The sequence below is a fragment of the Panicum virgatum genome, chromosome 7K, assembly GCF_016808335.1.
Source record: "Panicum virgatum strain AP13 chromosome 7K, P.virgatum_v5, whole genome shotgun sequence".
NCBI classification, from domain to species: Eukaryota; Viridiplantae; Streptophyta; class Magnoliopsida; order Poales; family Poaceae; genus Panicum; species Panicum virgatum.
In genome coordinates this window covers 32,467,251-32,488,221 of record NC_053142.1, presented here as the reverse complement: position 1 = coordinate 32,488,221, position 20,971 = coordinate 32,467,251, and the positions used below count along the sequence as shown (strand labels likewise).

At 44.0% G+C, this 20,971-nt stretch overlaps 1 protein-coding gene across 3 annotated transcripts in view; it reads left to right on the top strand.

Moving 5' to 3' along the window:
* LOC120641011 (DExH-box ATP-dependent RNA helicase DExH7, chloroplastic-like) overlaps positions 1 to 20,971 on the top strand; it is a 29,560-nt gene that overhangs the window by 6,731 nt on the left and 1,858 nt on the right. Inside the window, exons 16-30 of one of the 3 annotated variants that reach the window (XR_005662108.1) lie at positions 6 to 189; positions 659 to 817; positions 905 to 1,006; positions 1,103 to 1,255; positions 1,316 to 1,420; positions 1,828 to 1,968; positions 2,364 to 2,453; positions 2,664 to 2,720; positions 2,842 to 2,925; positions 9,448 to 9,546; positions 9,621 to 9,758; positions 9,901 to 9,971; positions 19,336 to 19,405; positions 19,793 to 19,891; positions 20,418 to 20,593. Coding sequence is in view for 1 of the 3 variants with exons in the window: in XM_039916960.1 (XP_039772894.1) it covers positions 6 to 189; positions 659 to 817; positions 905 to 1,006; positions 1,103 to 1,255; positions 1,316 to 1,420; positions 1,828 to 1,968; positions 2,364 to 2,453; positions 2,664 to 2,720; positions 2,842 to 2,925; positions 9,448 to 9,546; positions 9,621 to 9,758; positions 9,901 to 9,971; positions 19,336 to 19,405; positions 19,793 to 19,891; positions 20,381 to 20,593 (1,765 nt within the window). In the remaining 2 variants the exon portion in view is untranslated. Of the gene's footprint in view, positions 1 to 5; positions 190 to 658; positions 818 to 904; positions 1,007 to 1,102; positions 1,256 to 1,315; positions 1,421 to 1,827; positions 1,969 to 2,363; positions 2,454 to 2,663; positions 2,721 to 2,841; positions 2,926 to 9,447; positions 9,547 to 9,620; positions 9,759 to 9,900; positions 9,972 to 19,335; positions 19,406 to 19,792; positions 19,892 to 20,380; positions 20,594 to 20,971 lie in introns of all 3 variants that reach the window. The other 2 variants (XR_005662107.1, XM_039916960.1) reach the window with 2 other exon arrangements.

Sequence of the window (20,971 nt, the reverse complement as noted above, 5' to 3'; positions counted from 1 at the left end):
ATCAGGTCTGCGACGGTAGATTCAAGCCTATTTGCACGATATTTTGGAGAATGCCCTGTGATTAGCGTTGAAGGAAGAACACATCCGGTTTCAACTCACTTTCTTGAGGATGTTTATGAGAAGATGGAGTACTGTCTTGAATTGGATTCTCCTGCATCAGGAGCGTATTTCGCACAACATGGAGAAAAGGTTTCATTTTCTGAATTCTCACACCTGATAGTGTCCACATTCTTCATCTGTTGGAGCCCTGTGATTATTACTGTTTCTTTTGTTTGGCTAGAACTTGTATATATTTCTCTTGCTCATTGTATTTGTAGATATAGGCTTGTTCTGTTAGTCTTCTGTGTCTGATACAAGAGTATGGAAAATCTTGTTGGTCGTGCAACTTCTTTTATGCAATAATGTATAGCACAGTTTATCAGCCCAACATGAACTAAGTATTTGATGTGTTGCCTGTAATAAAGCTAAGAATTCCCTGTTTGGTACTTATAGGACTACTTTATGGGCAAGAGTATGGTATGTGTTTCCGCAACTGTATGTTCTGTCACTGCCCATGAGATCCTCAGGGCTAACCAATTGAAATCCATTATACTTGGTGTGTGTGTTTTTTTAGCATTAATGCTATACTTACATTTATTGTTTTTTTACTCTTTTCCAGTGGAAGCATGCTAGCAGCTCAGTGAATAACCGACGAGGCAAAAAGAACCTTGTCTTATCCTCATGGGGTGATGAGTCAACTCTTTCTGAAGGCTATGTTAACCCTTATTATGTTTCTGATTACTATAAGTCATACAGTGAGAGAACCAACCAAAATCTAGTGAGTTTCTTTATCTGAACCATACTTCACACCTTCTGTTTTAAAAGTATTTTGGTTCTGACTGAATATTTTCTGTTGATAACACAGAAACGGTTGAATGAAGATGTGATTGATTTTGATCTATTGGAAGACTTAATATGCTATATTGATGAGAACTGCCCTCCTGGCGCTCTTCTAGTTTTTCTTCCTGTAAGGGTTTTACATCAGTTAAATGTTTTGTTTGCTAATATGTATCTTACGTTCTTGCATTAAAGGGCATATCCTTTCCCACCATAAATGCTGCAGGGAGTTGCAGAGATTGACATGTTGATTGATAGATTATCTGCTTCAGTTAGATTTGGAGGGGCATCATCTGATTGGATCCTTCCTTTACATTCATTACTTGGACCCTCTGATCAAAGAAAAGTGTTCCAGTCTCCACCAGATAACTTCCGCAAGGTGATTACCCCCACTCCTGTCCTCACAGATATACTGTGTACTTACTACATGATGTTGCAGGTTATTGTTGCCACAGACATAGCAGAGACCAGCATTACAATTGATGATGTAATATATGTAGTCGATACTGGAAAGCACAAGCAGAACCGTTTTAACCCACGGAAGGTCAGATTTCTCTTATTTTCACCTGTAAACATGGAAAAAATAGAAGATTATCTTTTATAAATGAGTTTGAAGAAATATTGTAAATGAACACATAGACTAGTGCTTGAACGTCTTGGCCCTAATACTGGAATCAACTGTTGTAGTCTTCTACCTTGCCAGATTGTGTTCATTTCATGGTTTGCTTGCACACTTGGACTTTCAAATTCACTAACCAACGAGTCCTAACACAAAACTCAAATGATGCTCAATATGGCTGTTTGGTTAGCTCGACAGTTCTAGTGTTGGTGCATGAGCTCTCTTCACTTCATTATGCGTCGTATGTTGACAGACAAATTCCTATGAAACAGTATAATCTTAGAAAGTGGAACAAAAGTATTTAAAATTTCTTTTATCTTGTATGTTTGCAGAAAATGTCAAGCATAGTAGAAGATTGGATTTCTCGTGCAAATGCAAAGCAGAGACGCGGAAGGGCTGGTCGTGTGAAGCCTGGTTTATGTTTCTGCTTGTATACCAGGCATCGGTTTGAAAACATTATGCGTCCATTTCAGGTTATCACTGGCCCTAGTTATGTTTTTCTAATGGTTTCCTATCTGCCTCTCATATAAGCCAGTTATCTCTCCTGGTGCCTTTTCCTTTTCGCTATTCCCTATATGGTGACCATTCTTTCTGATACGCTTCCCCTTTTCCCTGTCGGCTACCTCATCCTTCTAATCCGTCTCCAATATATCAATCAATTATAGGGTAGATTAATTAATTGCAAACCCACATCATGCACAGAAGCGAGGAGGCTGTGTTTTTCATTTGTAATATGTGGAGAATATGTTTCTTTGACACAAATGAGCTATGTTTTATGTTATTGTTAATATCGTTGCCAAAGGCTATCAAAAGTTTCCTAAATAGCACATGTAGTCTTGGGGAATTTATATTCAGTCTATGCTTGAAGGTGCCTGAGATGTTACGGATGCCTTTGACTGAGCTGTGCCTGCAAATAAAATCACTTCATCTCGGAGACATCAAATCCTTCCTGCTAAAGGTACATTTCCCTCTGTTTCTCGCAATCACTCTTTCTTCCGATTTCATCACATTTTATGCAATATCTGCAAGTTTTATGTAACTTTTGCCCAAGAGGTTGAGTTCCTGTGCATTTTTTTATAGTATGTCGTGACTTTATTTGTATTAGTTCTGCTGTTGTGCATATCGTTCTGTTAGTGATATGCTCACATTTTATCATGTCTTATTCCAGGCAGTAGAGCCCCCTAATGAAGAAGCTATTTCCTCTGCAGTTGACTTGTTATACAAGGTTCTATTCTTTCTGTTTATTAACCATGTATACATTGTAGTAAGTGAAAGTATGCATAGCAATATTGGCATTCCTTTCTGTAGTTCTCAACTAAACACTATGCTGCCATTGCTTTATCTAGGTTGGAGCATTTGAAGGACATGAGGAGTTGTCACCTCTTGGGTATCATCTAGCAAAACTGCCTGTTGATGTTTTGATCGGAAAGGTGTGGCTAATTAACATGAATAATTTCAGCAAAGTAACTTGATTGTGCTGTTTACATTGTGGAGTTTCTCATTAATGCTCCAGTAACGCTTAATAGCAGACTTTTGTCACACGATCCAACACAAAGTACATTCTATCCTCTGTCGTCCATCTTGCATTGAAACTTTTCCCCTTGAAATTTCAAATTTCAGTAAACTAATTCTTTAATTTTTATTACACATCTCGAGAATGTTCCGAGCATATCGCCTTATTTTCTATCCTTTTATGTACAAGAATTCATGTTAGACTGTCATAGAGTCGAGCTTGAGCCGAGCTTGAGTAAGCCGATATCGTAGTTCGGGCATGTCTCAAGTGAGCTAACTAACAGAACAATACGTGCACCTTTCAGCATTAGGCATTACATATGATAACATAAACTTGAGGTCCGCTTGAGTAAAGCTTGAACCTAAGCAAACTGTTTAAGCTCAACAATTTGCTTTGGTGAAGGCTCATGGCCTGCTTACTTAAAATTAGAGCCATGCTAAAGTCGCTTGTCGAGCTTGAACTCTTCGGAGAGTCCTATTCACTTTATTTTTTCTCGAACACGCATGAGAGCTGCGTATCAATATACTAAGAAGAAAGAAGGGTCTAGCACCAAGTCACCAGTACAAAGTTCTTTTTTATGGGAGAAAAAACCTAAAACCCCCCTCCCAAACACACACTATATTACCCTTTTAAAGAATTCAACCCATGACCAAGGAGACCTATCAGGCTAACCGTTAGGCTGCAGGGCGAGCAGATGAGTAATTCCTTGTCGTGGTGTGCAAACCCACAGTCGGGTGGCGTAGTGCACCCGCCTAAACCCAGAGGGTGAGTACTTGGGAGTAGCTAGGATTAGTCCAATCTAGATGCAAGAACACGATGAACACAGCCGGTTTAGAGTGGTTCGGGCCGCCGGAGCGTAATACCCTACGTCCACTGTGTGTTGTATTGTTTGTGCTCTCAAGAGGTTGAGAACGGGATTGTTCGGAGTGAATCCGAGCTTGTGTTGTGTCTGCCTTGGCTTGGCTTCACTTGGCCTGTGAGAGTCCGAGTGAACTTGTCCTGACTTTACGTACTCCTCCCTTTTATATCTCAGGGGAGGAGTGTACATAGCCGTTGGGTCCCCGACAGATGGGCCCAGCGATGTAGTATAAAATAACATAGTGTACAGACATTATGGCGTTGCAGGCGACGGAGACCTTATTCCTGGGTTTCCTTGCTTTGCCCGTGGGAATCTTCCGTCCGGCATAGCCATGCCCTGTCTTGTCGAAATGGCGCCAGGGCGTAGCTTGCGGTGTAGCTTGCTGTAGCCTGCCCCGTAGCTGAACGGGCCGTGTAGCTTGTGGCGTAGGCGGTATGATGAAAGGGTGCCGTGCCGTCGTATCCATTTAATGCGGCAGACGGGCTCTGCGCGGATGCAGCGCATGCGGCTGCACTGTGCACCTCGGTAATATGCGGTCTACAGTGAGGCCTGACAAAAGCTGCATCGCGTGCCGCGGCGGCAGAGCACACCTCAACCACCCGCATTGAATGCGGTGGGTGGGCGAGTCTTCCAGCAGAAGACTCGCGCCCGCTCCTGAGCCTGCGGGACACGTGGCGCCCCCGGACCCCGCCCCGGCGGTATATTGGTTTTACGCGCGTGGGGGGTCCGGACGGACGCGGGGAGGTCCCGGACCCATATAGGGGGTCCGAGCCCTCGGCTGTTGGCGCGGAGCTTCCCCTCCTCAGGGACACGTGGCGTCACCGGACCCGTTCCCAGAGCGAGAACGGGTCCGGGGCCGTTGGCCTGGTGAGGCAAGTCCTGGACCCTTGGGGCCCGGCTGCTCCGCCCCTTAGGGCGTAGTTATGGATAACTACGCGAGTCCTGTCTTACTGCAGTAGGAGTGGGTATCCCTGCTACAGGGTACCGACATTCCTCAAGCCCCAGCCAATTCCCACAAATGCAGTTCATCTCTAATGGTAGAGAGAAGCCCATTCAGACTAGGCTGCAGACCATCAAAAACACAACGATTCCTGTGATTCCAGAGAGACCAAGCTACCAAGATTACAACTGATTTTAGGCCCTTTTTTGCTTGGTCAGCCACCCTTTTGCTCACCTGATCCCACCAGTCCTCGAAGGAGTGATCACTAGGTTGTTTAGTTAAAACTTGCAGACCTAGTCGTTGCATAACACTGAACCTTATTTGGCGCGAGAAGACACAAGATAGTAGCAGGTGATTTATTGTTCCCTCCTCTTGATCACATAATGGACAAAGTTCAGGGTGCAGTAATCCTCTCTTAGCAAGCCTATCAGCCGTCTAACATTTGTTATGTGCGACCAACCACATGAAGAATTTACACTTACCGGGCACCCAGCTCTTCCAGATCCTCTCCCAAGATTTAAACTGAATGCCACCAATGAACATTGCCTCATATGCTGACTAAGCTGAATATTTCCCTGTTGGTGCGAATTGCCAAAATGTGAGAATCCTCAACTTCTTGCTGCAGCACCACCTCGGCTAATACAACAACAACAACATAGCCTTTTTTCCCAAGCAAGTTGGGGTAGGCTAAAGATGAAACCCGAAAGAAATAAGTTCAAGGTTCAGGCACATTCATAGCTAGTCTCCAAGCGCTCCTATCCAAAGCTATCTCTTTAGAGATATTCCAATCCTTAAGGTCTCTCTTAACCGACTCATCCCACGTCAGTTTAGGTCTACCTCTACCCCTCTTTACATTGTCGACCCGCTCAAGAACCCCATTACGCACCGGCGCCTCAGGAGGTCTTCGTTGGACATGTCCAAACCATCTCAGCCGATGCTGGGTAAGTTTCTCCTCAATTGGTGCCACTCCGACCCTATCCCGAATAACTTCGTTCCGGACTCTATCCCTCCTTGTGTGCCCGCAAAACCACCGCAACATCCGCATCTCTGCTACACTCAGTTGCTGGACATGTCGCCTTTTTGTAGGCCAACATTCAGCACCGTATACCATCGCCGGACGAATTGCTGTCCTATAGAATTTGCCTTTTAGCTTTTGTGGCACCCTCTTGTCACAAAGGATGCCAGAAGCTTGCCGTCATTTCAACCAGCCAGCTGAAATTCTATGCCTAACATCTTCATCAACGTCGCTATCCTTTTGTAGCACCGATCCTAAATACCGAAAAATATCCTTCTGGACCACCACTTGTCCATCTAGATTAACGTCTCCCCCCTCATGCCTAGTCGCGCTGAAATCGCACATCATGTACTCGGTCTTGGTCCTACTAAGTCTGAACCCTTTCGACTCTAACGTGCGTCTCCACAGCTCTAACTTCCTATTAACCCCTGCCCTACTCTCGTCAACTAGCACCACATCATCAGCAAAGAGCATACACCAAGGGATCTCACCTTATATATCCCTTGTGACCTCATCCATCACTAAAGCAAATAAATAAGGCTCAATGCTGACCCCTGGTGTAGGCCTATGTTAATAGGAAAGTCAGTTGTGTTGCCATCACATGTCCGGACAAACGTTTTCGCATCCTTGTACATATCCTTAATGAGGGTAATGTATTTAGTTGGGACTTTGTGCTTCGCCAAGGCCCACCACATGATATTTCTCGGTACTTTGTCATATGACTTCTCAAGATCAATGAAGACCATGTGCAAGTCGTTCTTCTGTTCTCTATATTTCTCCATCAATTGTCGTATTAAGAAAATCGCCTTCATGGTTAACCTTCCAGGCATGAACCCAAATTAGTTTTGGGTCACACTTGTCAATCTTCTTAGGCGATGCTCGATAACCCTCTCCCAAAGCTTCATCGTATGGCTCATCAGCTTAATCCCACGGTAGTTAGTACAACTTTGAACATCACCCTTGTTTTTGAAGATAGGTACTAATATATTTCTCCTCCATTCTTCCGGCATCTTGTTTGACCGAAAAATGAGATTAAAAAACTTAGTTAACCATACTATTACTCTATCTCCTAGGCATCTCCACACCTCAATGGGGATACCATCAGGGCCCATCGATTTACCCCCCTTCATCCTCTTCAAAGCCTCCCCGATCTCTACCTCCTGAATTCTCCTCACAAAACGTCTGTTGGTATCGTCAAAAGAGTCATCTAACTCAAGGGTAGGGCCCTCACTCTCCCCATCAAACAACTTGTCGAAGTACTCTCTCCATCTATCCATGATCTCCTCATCCTTCACTAGCAGTCGATCTGTCCCATCCTTAATGCATTTGATTTGGTTGATGTCCCTTGTCTTTCGCTCGCGGATCCTAGCCATCCTATAAATGTCTTTCTCCCCTTCTTTCGTGCCTAGCCGCTGATACAGGTCATCATACGCCTTACTCTTTGCTACATTCACAGCTCGCTTTGCAACCCTCTTCGCTAATTTATAGCCCTCGATGTTGGCTGCACTCTTGTCAAGGTGGAGACGCTTGAAACACTCCTCCTTAATAGCCCTTTGCACCTCGTCATTCCACCACCAGGTGTCTTTCCCCTCCTGTTTGCCTCCCCTACTCATGTCAAACACCTCTGAGGCCACCTTCCGAACACATGTTGCCATCTTTAGCCACATGTCATCTGCGTCTTCTCCTTCTTCCCAAGGCCCCTCACCTAGCATCCTTTCCTTAAACGGTTGTGCCGCTTCCCCTCTAAGCTTCCACCACTTTGTTCTCGTAATCTTGGCACGTTTGTCCCGGTGGACACGTACCCGAAGACGAAAGTCCGCCACCACAAGCTTGTGTTGAGGGACAACACACTCCCCAGGTATCACCTTACAATCTAAGCAATCACGTCTATCCTCTCTCCTAGCAAGGATAAAGTTGATCTGGCTCGAGTGTTGTCCACTACGAAACGTCACAAGATGAGATTCTCTCTTCTTAAACACGGTATTCACTATCAACAAGTCGTAGGCTAACGCGAAGTTCAACACATCCTCCCCCTCTTGACTCCTGCTACCATACCCAAAATCCCCGTGCACTCGCTTGAACCCTACATTAGTCGCACCCACATGGCCGTTGAGATCTCCTCCTATGAAGAGTTTCTCGCTGGTAGGCATGGTACTAACCATGCTATCTAGGTCTTCCCAGAACTGCATCTTGGTGCTCTCACTAAGGCCTACCCGAGGGGCATAGGCACTGATCACATTCAAAACCGAATCTCCAACTACCAACCGGATTAGGATAATCCGGTCGCCTTGCCTTCTAACCTCTACGACTCCATTTTTAAGGCTCCTATCAATCAAGATGCCTACACCATTCCTACCCGGAGTTGCTCCCGTGTACCAAAGCTTGAAGCCAGTATCCTCAACCTCCTTCGCCTTCTGGCCCTTCCATTTAGTCTCCTGAACGCATAGAATATTTACACGCCTCCTAATTGCTACATCAACTAGCTCTCGCAACTTACCCGTTAGGGACCCTACGTTCCAGCTACCTATACGAATCCTAATTGGCTCGGCTAGCTTCCTTACCCTTCGCACCCGTCGAGGGAAATGCGAAGACACTTGCTCATTTTTCACTACACCCGGGCGTAGATGTAGCGCGTCATTCAGGTGACGACCCGACCCTTGCTCACTTATCATCGTACCCAGGTCATGATAAGACGTGCCCTTGGGGGATGGCGACCCGGCCCTTGCCCATTTATCACCACACCCGGGTTCCGATGTAGCGCGTCGCTAAGAGGGTTACGCCCCAACGAGTTTCTTGTGGGTTTCAAATCATTAGAGTGGCTATTTTTATGTTGGTTTGCCAAAACCTAACGCAACCCTCCTCCTTTATCCGGGCTTGGGACTGGCTATGCTGAGACGACTCAGGAGAGAGTCTTCCAGTCAGCATAGGCGGAGTTCCACCTCGGCTAATAATTCCCATAAATCAAGATACTTAGTCAAGACAGACACAGTAAGAGCTCTAATGTCAGCTACCCATCTCATATAAGTAAGGGCTTCATGAACTTTTCTTTTCTTCGCTTGACCTGAAACTGAACTGAATAGATGTGGCACAAGCTTTTCAAGGCTATGTCCATGAAGCCATCTGTCGGTCGAAAAGAGAGTATTCATGCCACTGCCAACTTCTGATATTATTGCCACTGAGAAAAAAGCTCTGACCGAATGATGCGCTTGTATGGGGGGGAAAAGCCCATGGCTTCTCTGGTTCTGTTTTCTGTAACCAAAGTCACCTCATTTTGAGAGCCCATCCTATTCACTTTGATCTGTGTAGGCCATGCCCCTTTGCGCATCTACATCATTATAAGCAATTATCATGCATTATTTTTCATATCTGTTGGCCTCTTGTGCATTTCTGTATGTAATCTGCAGTAACTTCCGGATTCTTAAAAATCAACAGCTGTAGTTACCTTCAGAGTTCTTAATCTGATGACAGGCAGTCCTCTTCCCGGTTCAAGAAAAAAAAATACATGTAGTTGATTATAGTATTTAGTTTTTTTGCTTTATACATCTTGTTATGAATTTATAGTTCTGATGGATCCCTTTTTTTTCACATTCTGATGATTTGATTCATTTTTCATATGCGACCGCAGATGATGCTATATGGTGCTATCTTCGGTTGTTTATCATCAATTCTTTCTGTTGCTGCTTTTCTGAGTTATAAATCCCCATTTATCTCTCCGAAAGATGAGGTATTATGTGACTTCAATGATGAACAATTTATGTGACCTAGACGCTGAATTTCATGACTCTTTTTTTATTACAGAAGCAAAATGTAGAGAAAGCAAAAGCTACACTGTTGAATGAGAACCTTGATGGGTCTACTTCTGCAACAGATAATAAACAATCAGACCACCTGTTAATGGTAATTGCGTACGACAAATGGTCTAGAATACTGCTTCAGGTTATAAACTACTTCCTCCTGTTCTAATATACACTTTTTCTGTTGTATGGCAACTTTTAATGTGCATTTAGGATCATGTTACTTTATCATAAATTTTACTGTGTGCTTGGAGGATTTCTAATAAGCTGGTTTTGAATTGCAGCATGGAGCTAAGTCGGCTCGTCAATTTTGTCATTCATTTTACTTGAATAGTACGGTGATGCACATGATCAGGTTTGTTTCATCAGAATTGAAATCATGTTTATGCAGAACCTGATGCAAAAAGCAGATGTCCTAAGGCTTTTTTGGACGTTTGCTTACCAAGTAGTGGGGTTATTCTCAGTCTTCAACTGTGAGATTGGGGTGCTATTGTTACCTTTGGATGATTAGACAAGTGATAATCTCCATTAGTCCTAGGTGGACATATATGTAGCCAGGGTATGGGCCACTATGGGCCTAGATAACATATGGGCCTTAACACCCCCCTCAAACTCAAGGCGGATCTGAAGCATTGAGTTTGAGCAAATGAAGACGATGATGCTCTCGAGTTTGTGCTTTAGTGAAAAAATCAGCAAGTTGCTGCTCTGATGAAACATACTCAAGAGCAATAGTTTTCTGATGACAATGAGACCGTGTAAAGGCTGCATCAACACCAATGTGCTTCGTAAGTTCATGCTTGACAGTATCATTAGCAATCTGAATGGCTCCAGTGTTATCACAAAGAAGAGGTGTGGGGGTATCACAAGAAACTCCAAAATCAGCTAATAGCCATCGAATCCACACAATCACAGCAGTAGTAGTGGCAAGTGCTCTAAGTTCTGCCTCTGTACTAGAGCGGGAGACAGCAGCTTGCTTCTTGGACTTCCAGGCAAGAGGAGAAGAACTAAGAATAATGCAATAACCAGAGACAGAACGGCGATCTGTTGGATCACTGGCCCAAGTGGAGTCTGAATAGCCATGAAGCTGAAGTGAGTTGTCATGAGCATAGAATAAACCCCGAGAGGATGTCCCACGTAAGTATCGCAGTACACGAAGCAAATGTCCAAAATGAATTGAAGTTGGAGCACTCACAAACTGACTCAAAATATGAATAGCATGAGCAATATCAGACCTTGTGACTGTGAGATATACTAGACTACCAACAATATGGCGGTATCGAGCAGGATCTTCGAGAGGGGTACCATCCGTAGGACGAAGCTGTAAGTGAATATCCATAGGAGTGGCAGCTGTTCGAGTATCAGTAATACCAGATCGAGCAATCAGATCTTGAATGTATTTAGATTGAGAAATGTAATACCCCTTGTCAGATCGTGAAACCTCAATGCCCAAGAAATAACTGAGAGGACCTAAATCAGTCATCTGAAATTGTTGACTAAGGTGCCTCTTGACCAAGGAAATATGCTCGGCATCATCACCCGTGATCAACATATCATCAACATAGAGAAGAAGCGGAGTACGACCACGTGAAGAAGTATGAATAAATAGAGCCGGGTCATGAGGACTAGGTGAAAAACCAGCTTCTATTATCACGGAAACAAAATGCTCATACCAAGCACGGGGAGCTTGTTTGAGGCCATAGAGAGCACGACGAAGACGACAAACCTGTCCTGAAGGGTCATCAACACCTGGAGGTGGGTGTATATAAACTTCCTCATGTAACTCACCATGAAGAAAAGCATTCTTGACATCCATTTGAGAGATAGTCCAAGAACGACTGGCAGCTACTGCAATCATAGTACAAACGGTAGTCATATGCGCAACGGGTGCAAAAGTCTCCTCATAGTCCCGCCCCTGAGTTTGCTGAAATCCGCGAGCAACAAGACGAGCTTTATACCTCACAAGAGATCCATCTGATTTGGTCTTGATTTTGAACACCCATTTACATGTAATAGGTACATCATGGGATGGCAAAGGAACAATTTCCCAAGTACCTGTTCGATCAAGTGCAGCAAGCTCCTCTGACATAGCATTCTGCCATTCTGGAAGGTTCAGCAACAGCAAGGACAACACTTACATGAGGAAAACCCAATTTATCAGGAGGAGCAATAGCAGCACGATCCCGTAGATTATACCGCGGACCAACCTGTGACTCATTGGAAATAGAATGAGACTCATCAGTAGTGTTAGATGCATCTAAAACAGGAGTATCAGGACTGGCCGAAGGAGAATCAGATGGAAGAACTGTGGGAGCTTTGGGACGACGGGTGTAAACTTGTGTGACGGGAGGTTTAGCTGGTGGACATGGAGGCTGTGGTGGACATGAAGGCGATGGAATAGGTGGAGGAAGACACAGAAAGCTAGTGGACTCTGTGGGGGAAGATGAGGATGGAGTGGAAGAATTATAAAGGAAAGAGCGATTCTCATCAAAGATCACATCACGAGAAATATGCATACGACGAGAGGAAGAATCGTAACAACGATGACCCTTATGTTCAAGACTATACCCCAGAAACACGCGCTCAACTGACTGAGCAGTCAACTTAGTCCGCTCACGCGGTGCAAGCAAGACATAACAAGTGCAACCAATAACTCGAAGATGATCATAGCGAGGTAGAGTACCAAATAGAACTTCACCAGGACATTTTCCAGACAATGTGGAAGACGGTTGTCTATTTATGAGATAAGCAGCGGTAGCAACAGCCTCACCCCAAAAATGAGAAGGAACAAATGAGGAACTCAAAAGGGTACGAGCAGTCTCAATGAGATGGCGATACTTGCGCTCAGCAACCCCATTCTGAGCATGAGCACCAGAACATGAAAGCTGAGGAAGAGTACCCTCAGAGGCCAAAAATTGGCGAAGAGCATCAGATATGTACTCGCCACCAGAATCAGAACAAAACACTTTAATAGAAGTGGAAAACTGAGTATGCACCATACGAGCAAAATTCTGGTAAATGGAACACAACTGGGAGCGATGTTTCATAAAGTAAATCCAAGTATATCGAGAGTGATCATCAATAAAAATAACATAATACTCATGACCACCCTTGGTGGGAAAAGGTGCTTTACCCCATACATCAGAATGAATACGATCAAAAGGTCGAGCTGAATGAGATGTACTAGAAGAATATGGAAGTTGTATTTGTTTTCCAAGTTTACATCCCTTGCACTGAAAGCTAGACTCAACAGAAGTATTGCCTAGACAACAACTACTTATTAAGGTCGACAAACGAGACCCACATAGATGACCAAGGCGATGATGCCACATGGCAAAAAGGGCAGATGATGATGCAACAGATGACACATGAGCTGTAGAGGTAGCGGAAGCAGGAAGACTCAATGTTGTAGCAGAACCGCCCAAATTAAACCGGCTTAAGTGCGCTAACTATCATCTTAATGGTTAATCAAGTTACTGTGCACTTAAAACGGTATAATCCGGTCGTCTGTCGGGTTAAGGATCGAAAAACACTGGAAGTCTCGCACGAAGACGAGCACAGATGATTACAAGCAGACAAAAGTTCTCAAAGTTAACTTACAACAGAGCTTTACAAAATGAGTTTTAAACAAATTATCAGAGTTAAACATGCAGCGGAATTCAAATAGAAGTTTAGTTTAGAAAAACAATGACAACTACGATGACGTGAGGACGTCACATCGAGCCCACCGATGTGAATCCTAGTTAGCTCCAACCAGCAGCAAATACCTTAAAACAGAATAACAACAAACCCTAAGTATACTAATACTCAGCAAGTCTTACCTGACTATGGGTATACTTAGCCCACTATCTAGACATGCAAGGTCTTTTTGGCTCTGGAGTTTATTTTGCTGAAAAGCTACTAATAGTGGATCCTTACTGTTAATATTTTAGCTCAAGTTTAATTTAACAAGTACCAACTAGATTTGTCTGAACATCTAAAGCACGCATGGTTGATCACATTATCTTTTCAGAAAACCACATACATCTCATATGCTCACCTTTCCATTTTTATCTCAAACCTTTACTACGATGTGACAAAGTGACCAAGGTTCTCTTAACCGAGAGAGACGATGAATCGATCCGATTTAACCTTGCAAGGTGGACCTAACTCACACGACACGTGCAGCCACGCCGGACCACATATGTCAACTGTTCCCATCATTACCCCGACGTCTGAACCACATGCCAAAACCCGAGTGAATGGGCCCCTCACAGCGAACTCCCAGAGAACCCGAAGGTGACATACAATCCATCACCCGCCATCATACCACTCCCAGAGTAGCAGGTCGCAGTTCAAAGTATCGTTGCAAATCAGGTAATTAACTTACCGGTTTCGACTACCTCCTACTTCCGGCATGTGGTTAGTACTGTTCAAACTCGGTCAACACTGCCAACAACGGTACGGTCCTCAATCGACACAGGCGGAGGCTTAGTTTCCATCCATTCCATATCCATAACCAAAATCATCTCCGCATGGTCTCCATTTCTCTTTCCTCATTAATTCATTCTCAAGCCAAATTGCCATAAGTAACAAAAACATAAAGCTCGCGACTGACAGGAATCACTCGACTTCTACCGAATCCTAGTTAAGCATGGCAATACTAACGATACCTGTATACTAGTATAGACTCATAGATACCTAGGGAGAAACATGCATACTAGGGTTACATACAACTCCTAAAAACGTAAATGCACAAATACTTAAATAAACATTGAATACTGAAATTAGAGGTTATGCTCCGGGGCTTGCCTGGAATTAACACTAGGTCAGTGTTAGTACTAACAAGGCCTTGGGCCCTTTCGACTTGGAGCCGAGTCTTCGGTTGCTGCAGCGGGTCCTTCTTTCTTCAAGATGTGTCCACTCAACACCGTTTTGTGGTTCGGTTCCGTGCTGACGTGCTCCACGTCCACGCGCTATACATCTAGCGTACCTAAATGAGATGCACCAAGACAGATGCAAAAACATAACTTACATGTATAAACGGGTAACCAAAATTTACCAGCATGATGAGCTATTGATAAAGCATGCAACAATATTTTTCCAACATTTATTGATAACATAAAATATTTATTTTTATCCTCAACAAGACAAACTGAACAAAAACAGATTTACAAACATGCACATAGTTTCAGGGCACGAAATTTTTACAGTGAATTTAAACGTGCAAATAGTAAGCTACTGCATAAATTTCATAATTTTTGGACATCCAGAACTACAGATATTAAATAAACACGCTTAAACAAGCATTATTCATGATTAAATCAATACATCACAGAAAAATTAAACAACCAGCAGGTTAAATATTTTTCCTAAGTTATACATGTCAAAACAAAGCTAACCCAACTGGTTTTACATTTTTACCATTTTTCTACTATTTACTATTGATTTTCAAAGCTTGCAATCACTTAAACTAACATTTAAATTAGAGCAAAAACTATTTAAAAACTGAAGATCAACCTGTAAGGAAAGTTGTAGATCTTGGAACAAGGAATCCAACAAATTTTAGTTTGTATTTTTCTGATTTTTCTATGATTTTTAATTGAATTTAGAAGTTTACTGCTTAGATTTGAAAACTTAAACTAAAGCTTTACAACGGGGTCCCTGGAATTTGCAGAAAAGACCCTGGAAAGAATTGGGGGCTTGCAAATTGGCCCTTAGCCGGATTTGGGAACAGAGGAGGCGGCGGCGGCCGTGTTTCCGGCGACGGCGGTCGCCGGCGGCGAGGGGCCAGGGGTGGAGGAGCACAAGTGGAGAGGGACCTCGGGCGGCGTCCGGGTGGACCTGGGGCGGTCGGAGGCGGGCCGGCCACGGAGCTCTGCTCCAGGCGGCGGCGGTGGGTGGCGACGGCGGCGCTCCGGCGGTCGTGAGCTGCGAGGAAGGGGTCGGGAAGCTTCAGTGCGCCGTGGGGAAGCTAGCTGCGGGGTCGATTGGAGCCGAGGAGGGTCGGGGAGGGGTGCTCCACGGCGAGCTGGGGGCGGCGGCGGCCATGGCGTGCGGCGGCGCCTCTGGCGCGCGGGCAGGGGCTCGGCCCGGCTCTCTAGGAGAAGCGGAGCAGATGCGGGGCAAAGCGGAGTAGATGCGGGGCGAAGCGAGGCGGCCTGGGACGCGAGGAATCGCAGCGGGGCGGCGGAGGATGGCCTGCGCAGGGGCTGGCGGCGGCTCAGCTCAGCTCGGCCTAGCTCGAGCTCGAGGAGAACGAAGGGGAACGGGGCACCGTGAACTCGAGGAGGATAAGGCGCACGGGTTGGGCTCGGGGAGGATAAGGTCGAGGACGACCGGCATGGGCAGCACAGGACGACGGCGCGACGACGGTGAGCGGCGTTTGGCGGCGTGGCACGCGGAGGGGCGCCGAGGGCGCGTATCGCCGGCACCAGGTGCCAGCGAGGAGCAGGTCGGGGAAAAAACGGGGGCAGGGAGGCGGGTTTCGGTCAAGGCGCGACGTGTGGGCGGCCAGTGGCGGTGCCGGCGTGAGGGCCTCGACGCCGAGGCAGCGACGGCATGAGCAGAGGAGGAGATGTGGTGATGGCAGTTCTGTAAATAAATCAAAGTTCAAAATTTCATTTTGTAAACTCAACTTTTCTCCAAAAATTTAAACTGTGCTCCGAAAATTTTGAAAACCAAAGTTGTTCAAGATTTTGAGATCTCCAATTTTTGTTTCAGGGAAAACTTCATTTGAGGATTAAATCATGTTTTAAAATTTGAAATTTTGAAACCAAAGCATTAATGTCCTATTCAAAGTAAAATTAAAAGTTTTCTTCAAATTTTGTGCTGAAACTTGATAAACCATAAACACGAAAGTTTTTCACCATTCCAAACTCTACAACTTTGTTTTTAGGCAAAAGTTTATTTGAGCAAGAATTTAAAAGTTATTTTTAAAGCATGTTTCATTGGATTTGAAAACTAGTCATCATATCATGTGTTGACAAGCTAGCAAAACAAAATGTAATTAAAAATATTTATGCAAGCACGGTTAGTGTTAATGACGATATCAAACACCGGATTAACCTTAACTACAGGTGATTAACACCTGGGGTGTTACAAATGTGTCCAAAACATAGAGGCTAGAGGAACCTCTACGGCGCTGGCCAGTCCCAATCACTCTCCCGGTTCGACGATCCTGAACAAAACAAGATGAGTCATCAAATCCAATAAAACAATTCTGATCGGTAATCTGTCCTACTGAAAGAAGATTCATGGACAGCTGAGGTACAAAGGAAACATTAGGTACAAAAAAATGTGGTGTAGAAAGTGAACCATGAGAAGTAATAGGACAAGATGTACCATCCGCTGTCTGAACAGAAGCACCATTATGGACTGCTTGGCAATTAACCAACTGAGATTTATCAGAAGTCACATTGAAAGAAGCGCCTGAATCAAGGACCCAAGAGGACTGAGGAGCATGAACAGGTGAAGCAGCAGCAACAGACACAGAGCCCCGAGGAGGAGCATAGGTACCATGACCACGAGCCGCACGACGAGCACAGAACTCAGCTAGCTTCTCTGGATACTTAGCGAAACAATGCTCTGAACGATGAGTAGTCTTCTTACAATGTTCACAAGGGGTGGAAGTATCAGCCACACGAGACCTGTGAGCAGCGGCAAGAACACTCTGAGGTGCCAACACTGAAGGAGCAGATGACAATGAACGAAGTCGAGCCTCTTCAGCAGTCATTGAGGATAGAACCTCTGATAAGGATGGAGTGGGAGATCTATTGAGAAGCTGCGCACGAACAGGCTCATATTCAGACCTGAGTCCCATAACAAACTGATACATCATGAACTGCTCAATGAACTTGTTCTTCTTGGAGCACCCATCACAATCTGCAGTAGATGAAGGGACCATAGATAGCACTGGTCCCATGTAACGATCAAAAGCACTATAGTAGTCATCAATGGTCATGTCATCTTGCTGAAGTCCACGAAGGCCTTGCATCAGAGTATGCAGATGAGCACCACTAACATGAACAAATCTGTTCTTTAGATAATCCCACATCTCCTTAGCTGTTGCAAAGGGCTGAAGACTCATCATCAATGATGGTTTAATACTTGTGACTATTACAGTCTTGACCCTGCCATCATCATTAACCCAAGTAGTGATTGTACTAGCATTAGAACCATCAGCTTCAGCAACTGGTTTAGTGTCAGTAAGATGTGAGACAAGACCATATCCACCAAGCACTGTCTCAACACAAAAGGCCCATTCTCTATAATTGGAGCCATCAAGCCGCACAGGGATGGTGATAGCAGTAGGATGCGACATGCTGGTATATGTCCAACAATAGCAAAGACCAGTACCAGTAACAAGAAATGAAAATCCTGCTCATAGATGAAAAACACGGCAGTCTGCGGCGCCTGATGAAGATAGACTGACTCCCGCGACAGCAGCACCACGACAGGCGGCGATGTAGAGGAGACTGCGACGGGCGGCGTTGGAGAGGAGGCCGCGATGGCGGCGTCGAAGAAGAGGCCGCGACGGGCGGCAGGAGATGGGCCGCGACGATGGCGCAGGGTGGGCCGCGACGGCGGCGATAGACGAGCCGCGACGGCGGCGTGGGACGGGCCGCAACAGGCGGCGGAAATGCAGCCAAGACGGATCCGCGACGAGCGGAGGCGACACCGACGAGGACGAAGACGGCGCGGAGGGACGAGTAGAGGAGCACCAGGAAGAACGCCGCGTCTGCGACGGGCGGAGGAGACGGCGCAACAGGGGAGGCTGCGACGGCGGCGGAGCAGAGCGCCGGGTGCAACAGGGGAGGCCGCGACGGCGGCGGAGCAGAGTGCCGGCGGGAGATAAAAATGGATCGGGGGTAGGGATTAGATTAGTCCTAACCCTAACCCTAAACCATGCTCTGATTCCGTGTTACCTTTGGATGATTAGACAAGTGATAATCTCCATTAGTCCTAGGTGGACATATATGTAGCCAGGGTATGGGCCACTATGGGCCTAGATAACATATGGGCCTTAACAGCTATTATATTTCAAATGGAAGAACTAGTTCTATTGCCTGTTTTCTAAACAAAATTCTCCTCTAAACCTAACCCAACGGGGAAAACAAATACTCCAAGTCAATCCGATGAAGGTAGTAGATATATGAAGATGATCAGCAGCTCCTTTTAATACCAGTTCTCATTAAATATGGAAACTGCATTTTTGTTTTTGGAGAATATTTAACTACATATTTAATTGAAATCCATTTGTCTGTCTTTTTTTCGCTGCTATTGTCTATGCACTTTATGTATGACCTATGTGGTTATGGTGCACAACACCTCTAGTTTAGCAGGTAACATTGTGAATCAGGTGTTGATAAGCATAGGTTCATAAATCATAAGTATGCTCCTGAGGGATCATTGTAATTGTTTTCTTTCAAAGCTCATAGGTGGACATGGAAAACCCAATTATTGGTTAGGAACGTTGCAGCTCCCTTGTATTAATTATGGAAATGCGACATTTTGAGTTGCTACTGATTTTGTGGAAGGAACTGTTAGTTTTTTTGTTTGTTATGTTGTTTTCCTTACAGATATCTTGTATTGCATAATGATGTCGATTCAGAAGCTTCTTTTTTGCTATCATTAATCAGAAAATATGTTCAAGCTTACCATAAAAATGTAGAAGTTACTAAGATTCACATGTGATATGTTTATCCACTACAAGTATTTAATCAGATATATTTTCTTTGCAGGGACATGCGTCTTCAGTTTGGCACATTATTAGCTGATATTGGACTTATTGATCTTCCTAAAGATAGTATGGTATGTTTATTTCATAGAGTTGGCCGTTTGTGTTTTCAATGGGATGTTTGGGTTGAGAACAAGTCTGCTCTCTCTTCCTTTCTCTCTTCCTCAGACAGAAAACATTGAACATTTACTTAATAGAAACAAACTTTAGTAGACTGCAATCCATGCACTTAACTTACAAAGTTGATCATGAATCACTTATGCTTTAAATTCAGTTCAACCTAAGTTAGTAAAAAAGCTGGCAAGTTCATAAGCAATGATGTGCTAAGGTAGTTTGGTCAGTTCAATCCAATAAATATCATATACCTCTCTGTCAATACTACTGTAAATACATTTTCTCTAATCTGAATGGAAAGACATCAAAGTCAGTCTTCAACTATGAATTGGTTTTTCTATTTCCAGAGGCCTAAGGAGGGGAGCAGGAAAAGTAATCTTGAGATCTGGTTTTCTAATATGTCGCTTCCATTCAACACGTATGCTCGCTGCACCTCAGTTATTAAGGTAATAGCATGATTTATGGTCCTTGTATACTGATACTAGTCATTTCTTTTTGTTTACTTTCAAAAGGAAAAATGACACATGATTAATTTGGAGAATATTGATTCTGGTTGCGATATTGCAGTGTCATTGATTGAATGACTATGTATCTTCATGTATATGGTTCAAAAATTGATAAGATCTAGTGTACAAACTGAAATGAATACAGTGTAAATTGAAAGCTCACTTACATTAGATAGGAATAAATTTACTGCATGACTTTGTTCTTGTTTTTGGTTTGAATGAGCCTGGAATTCTTTTCAACTGTCAGCAACTTTTGGACATGTACCAAAAGTATGTTTAACTGTGTTGATGAAATGATCTTGTACCGTTGCTTGTTGTAAGTGTAATGCTATCACTATGCTTATCAAATTACTAATTGTTCACTTGGTAGATAGATATGATGTCAACACATTGTACGAAAAATGCTTGCATGACATTTGTGTTGTGCAGTCAGTCATATGTGCAGGTCTATACCCTAATGTTGCAGCATCTTTGGAGGGTGTTGATCCTGGAGCTCTAGGTGGACGAAAGCCATCTGATATTCTGTTCAGTAAGGACCGTCCTAGATGGTATGATGGAAGGCGAGAAGTCCATATACATCCATCATCTGTGAACCACAGCTTGAAAACTGTTCAATATCCATTTTTGGTGTTTCTTGAAAAGGTATATGCTTGTTTATCTGACATAAAAGGGATCATTACCATTTTGTTCCATAGAGAAGTTTGTTATGCATTTGGTATGCTTCTATTTATACTGCTTTTGTGTCAACTGTTATCAATGGCAAACGGTCTAGACTCTAGATATTACCTTTGCTTTCAGATTATGCATAAGAGTGGGTCTTGTATACCCGATCCATAGAAAAATTGCATGTCCAAATTTATTTGCTGAGAGTTAAGTACTCTGTCCAATTTGAGTATATTGTTGTACCAAGGAATATGGATTATCAAATTTATTTATGATCACCACACCAACCAAGATGAACTTGGGTTATCAATTTCTGATGTTGACTATTCATTCTATTATTCTATCTCCGGTTCTTAT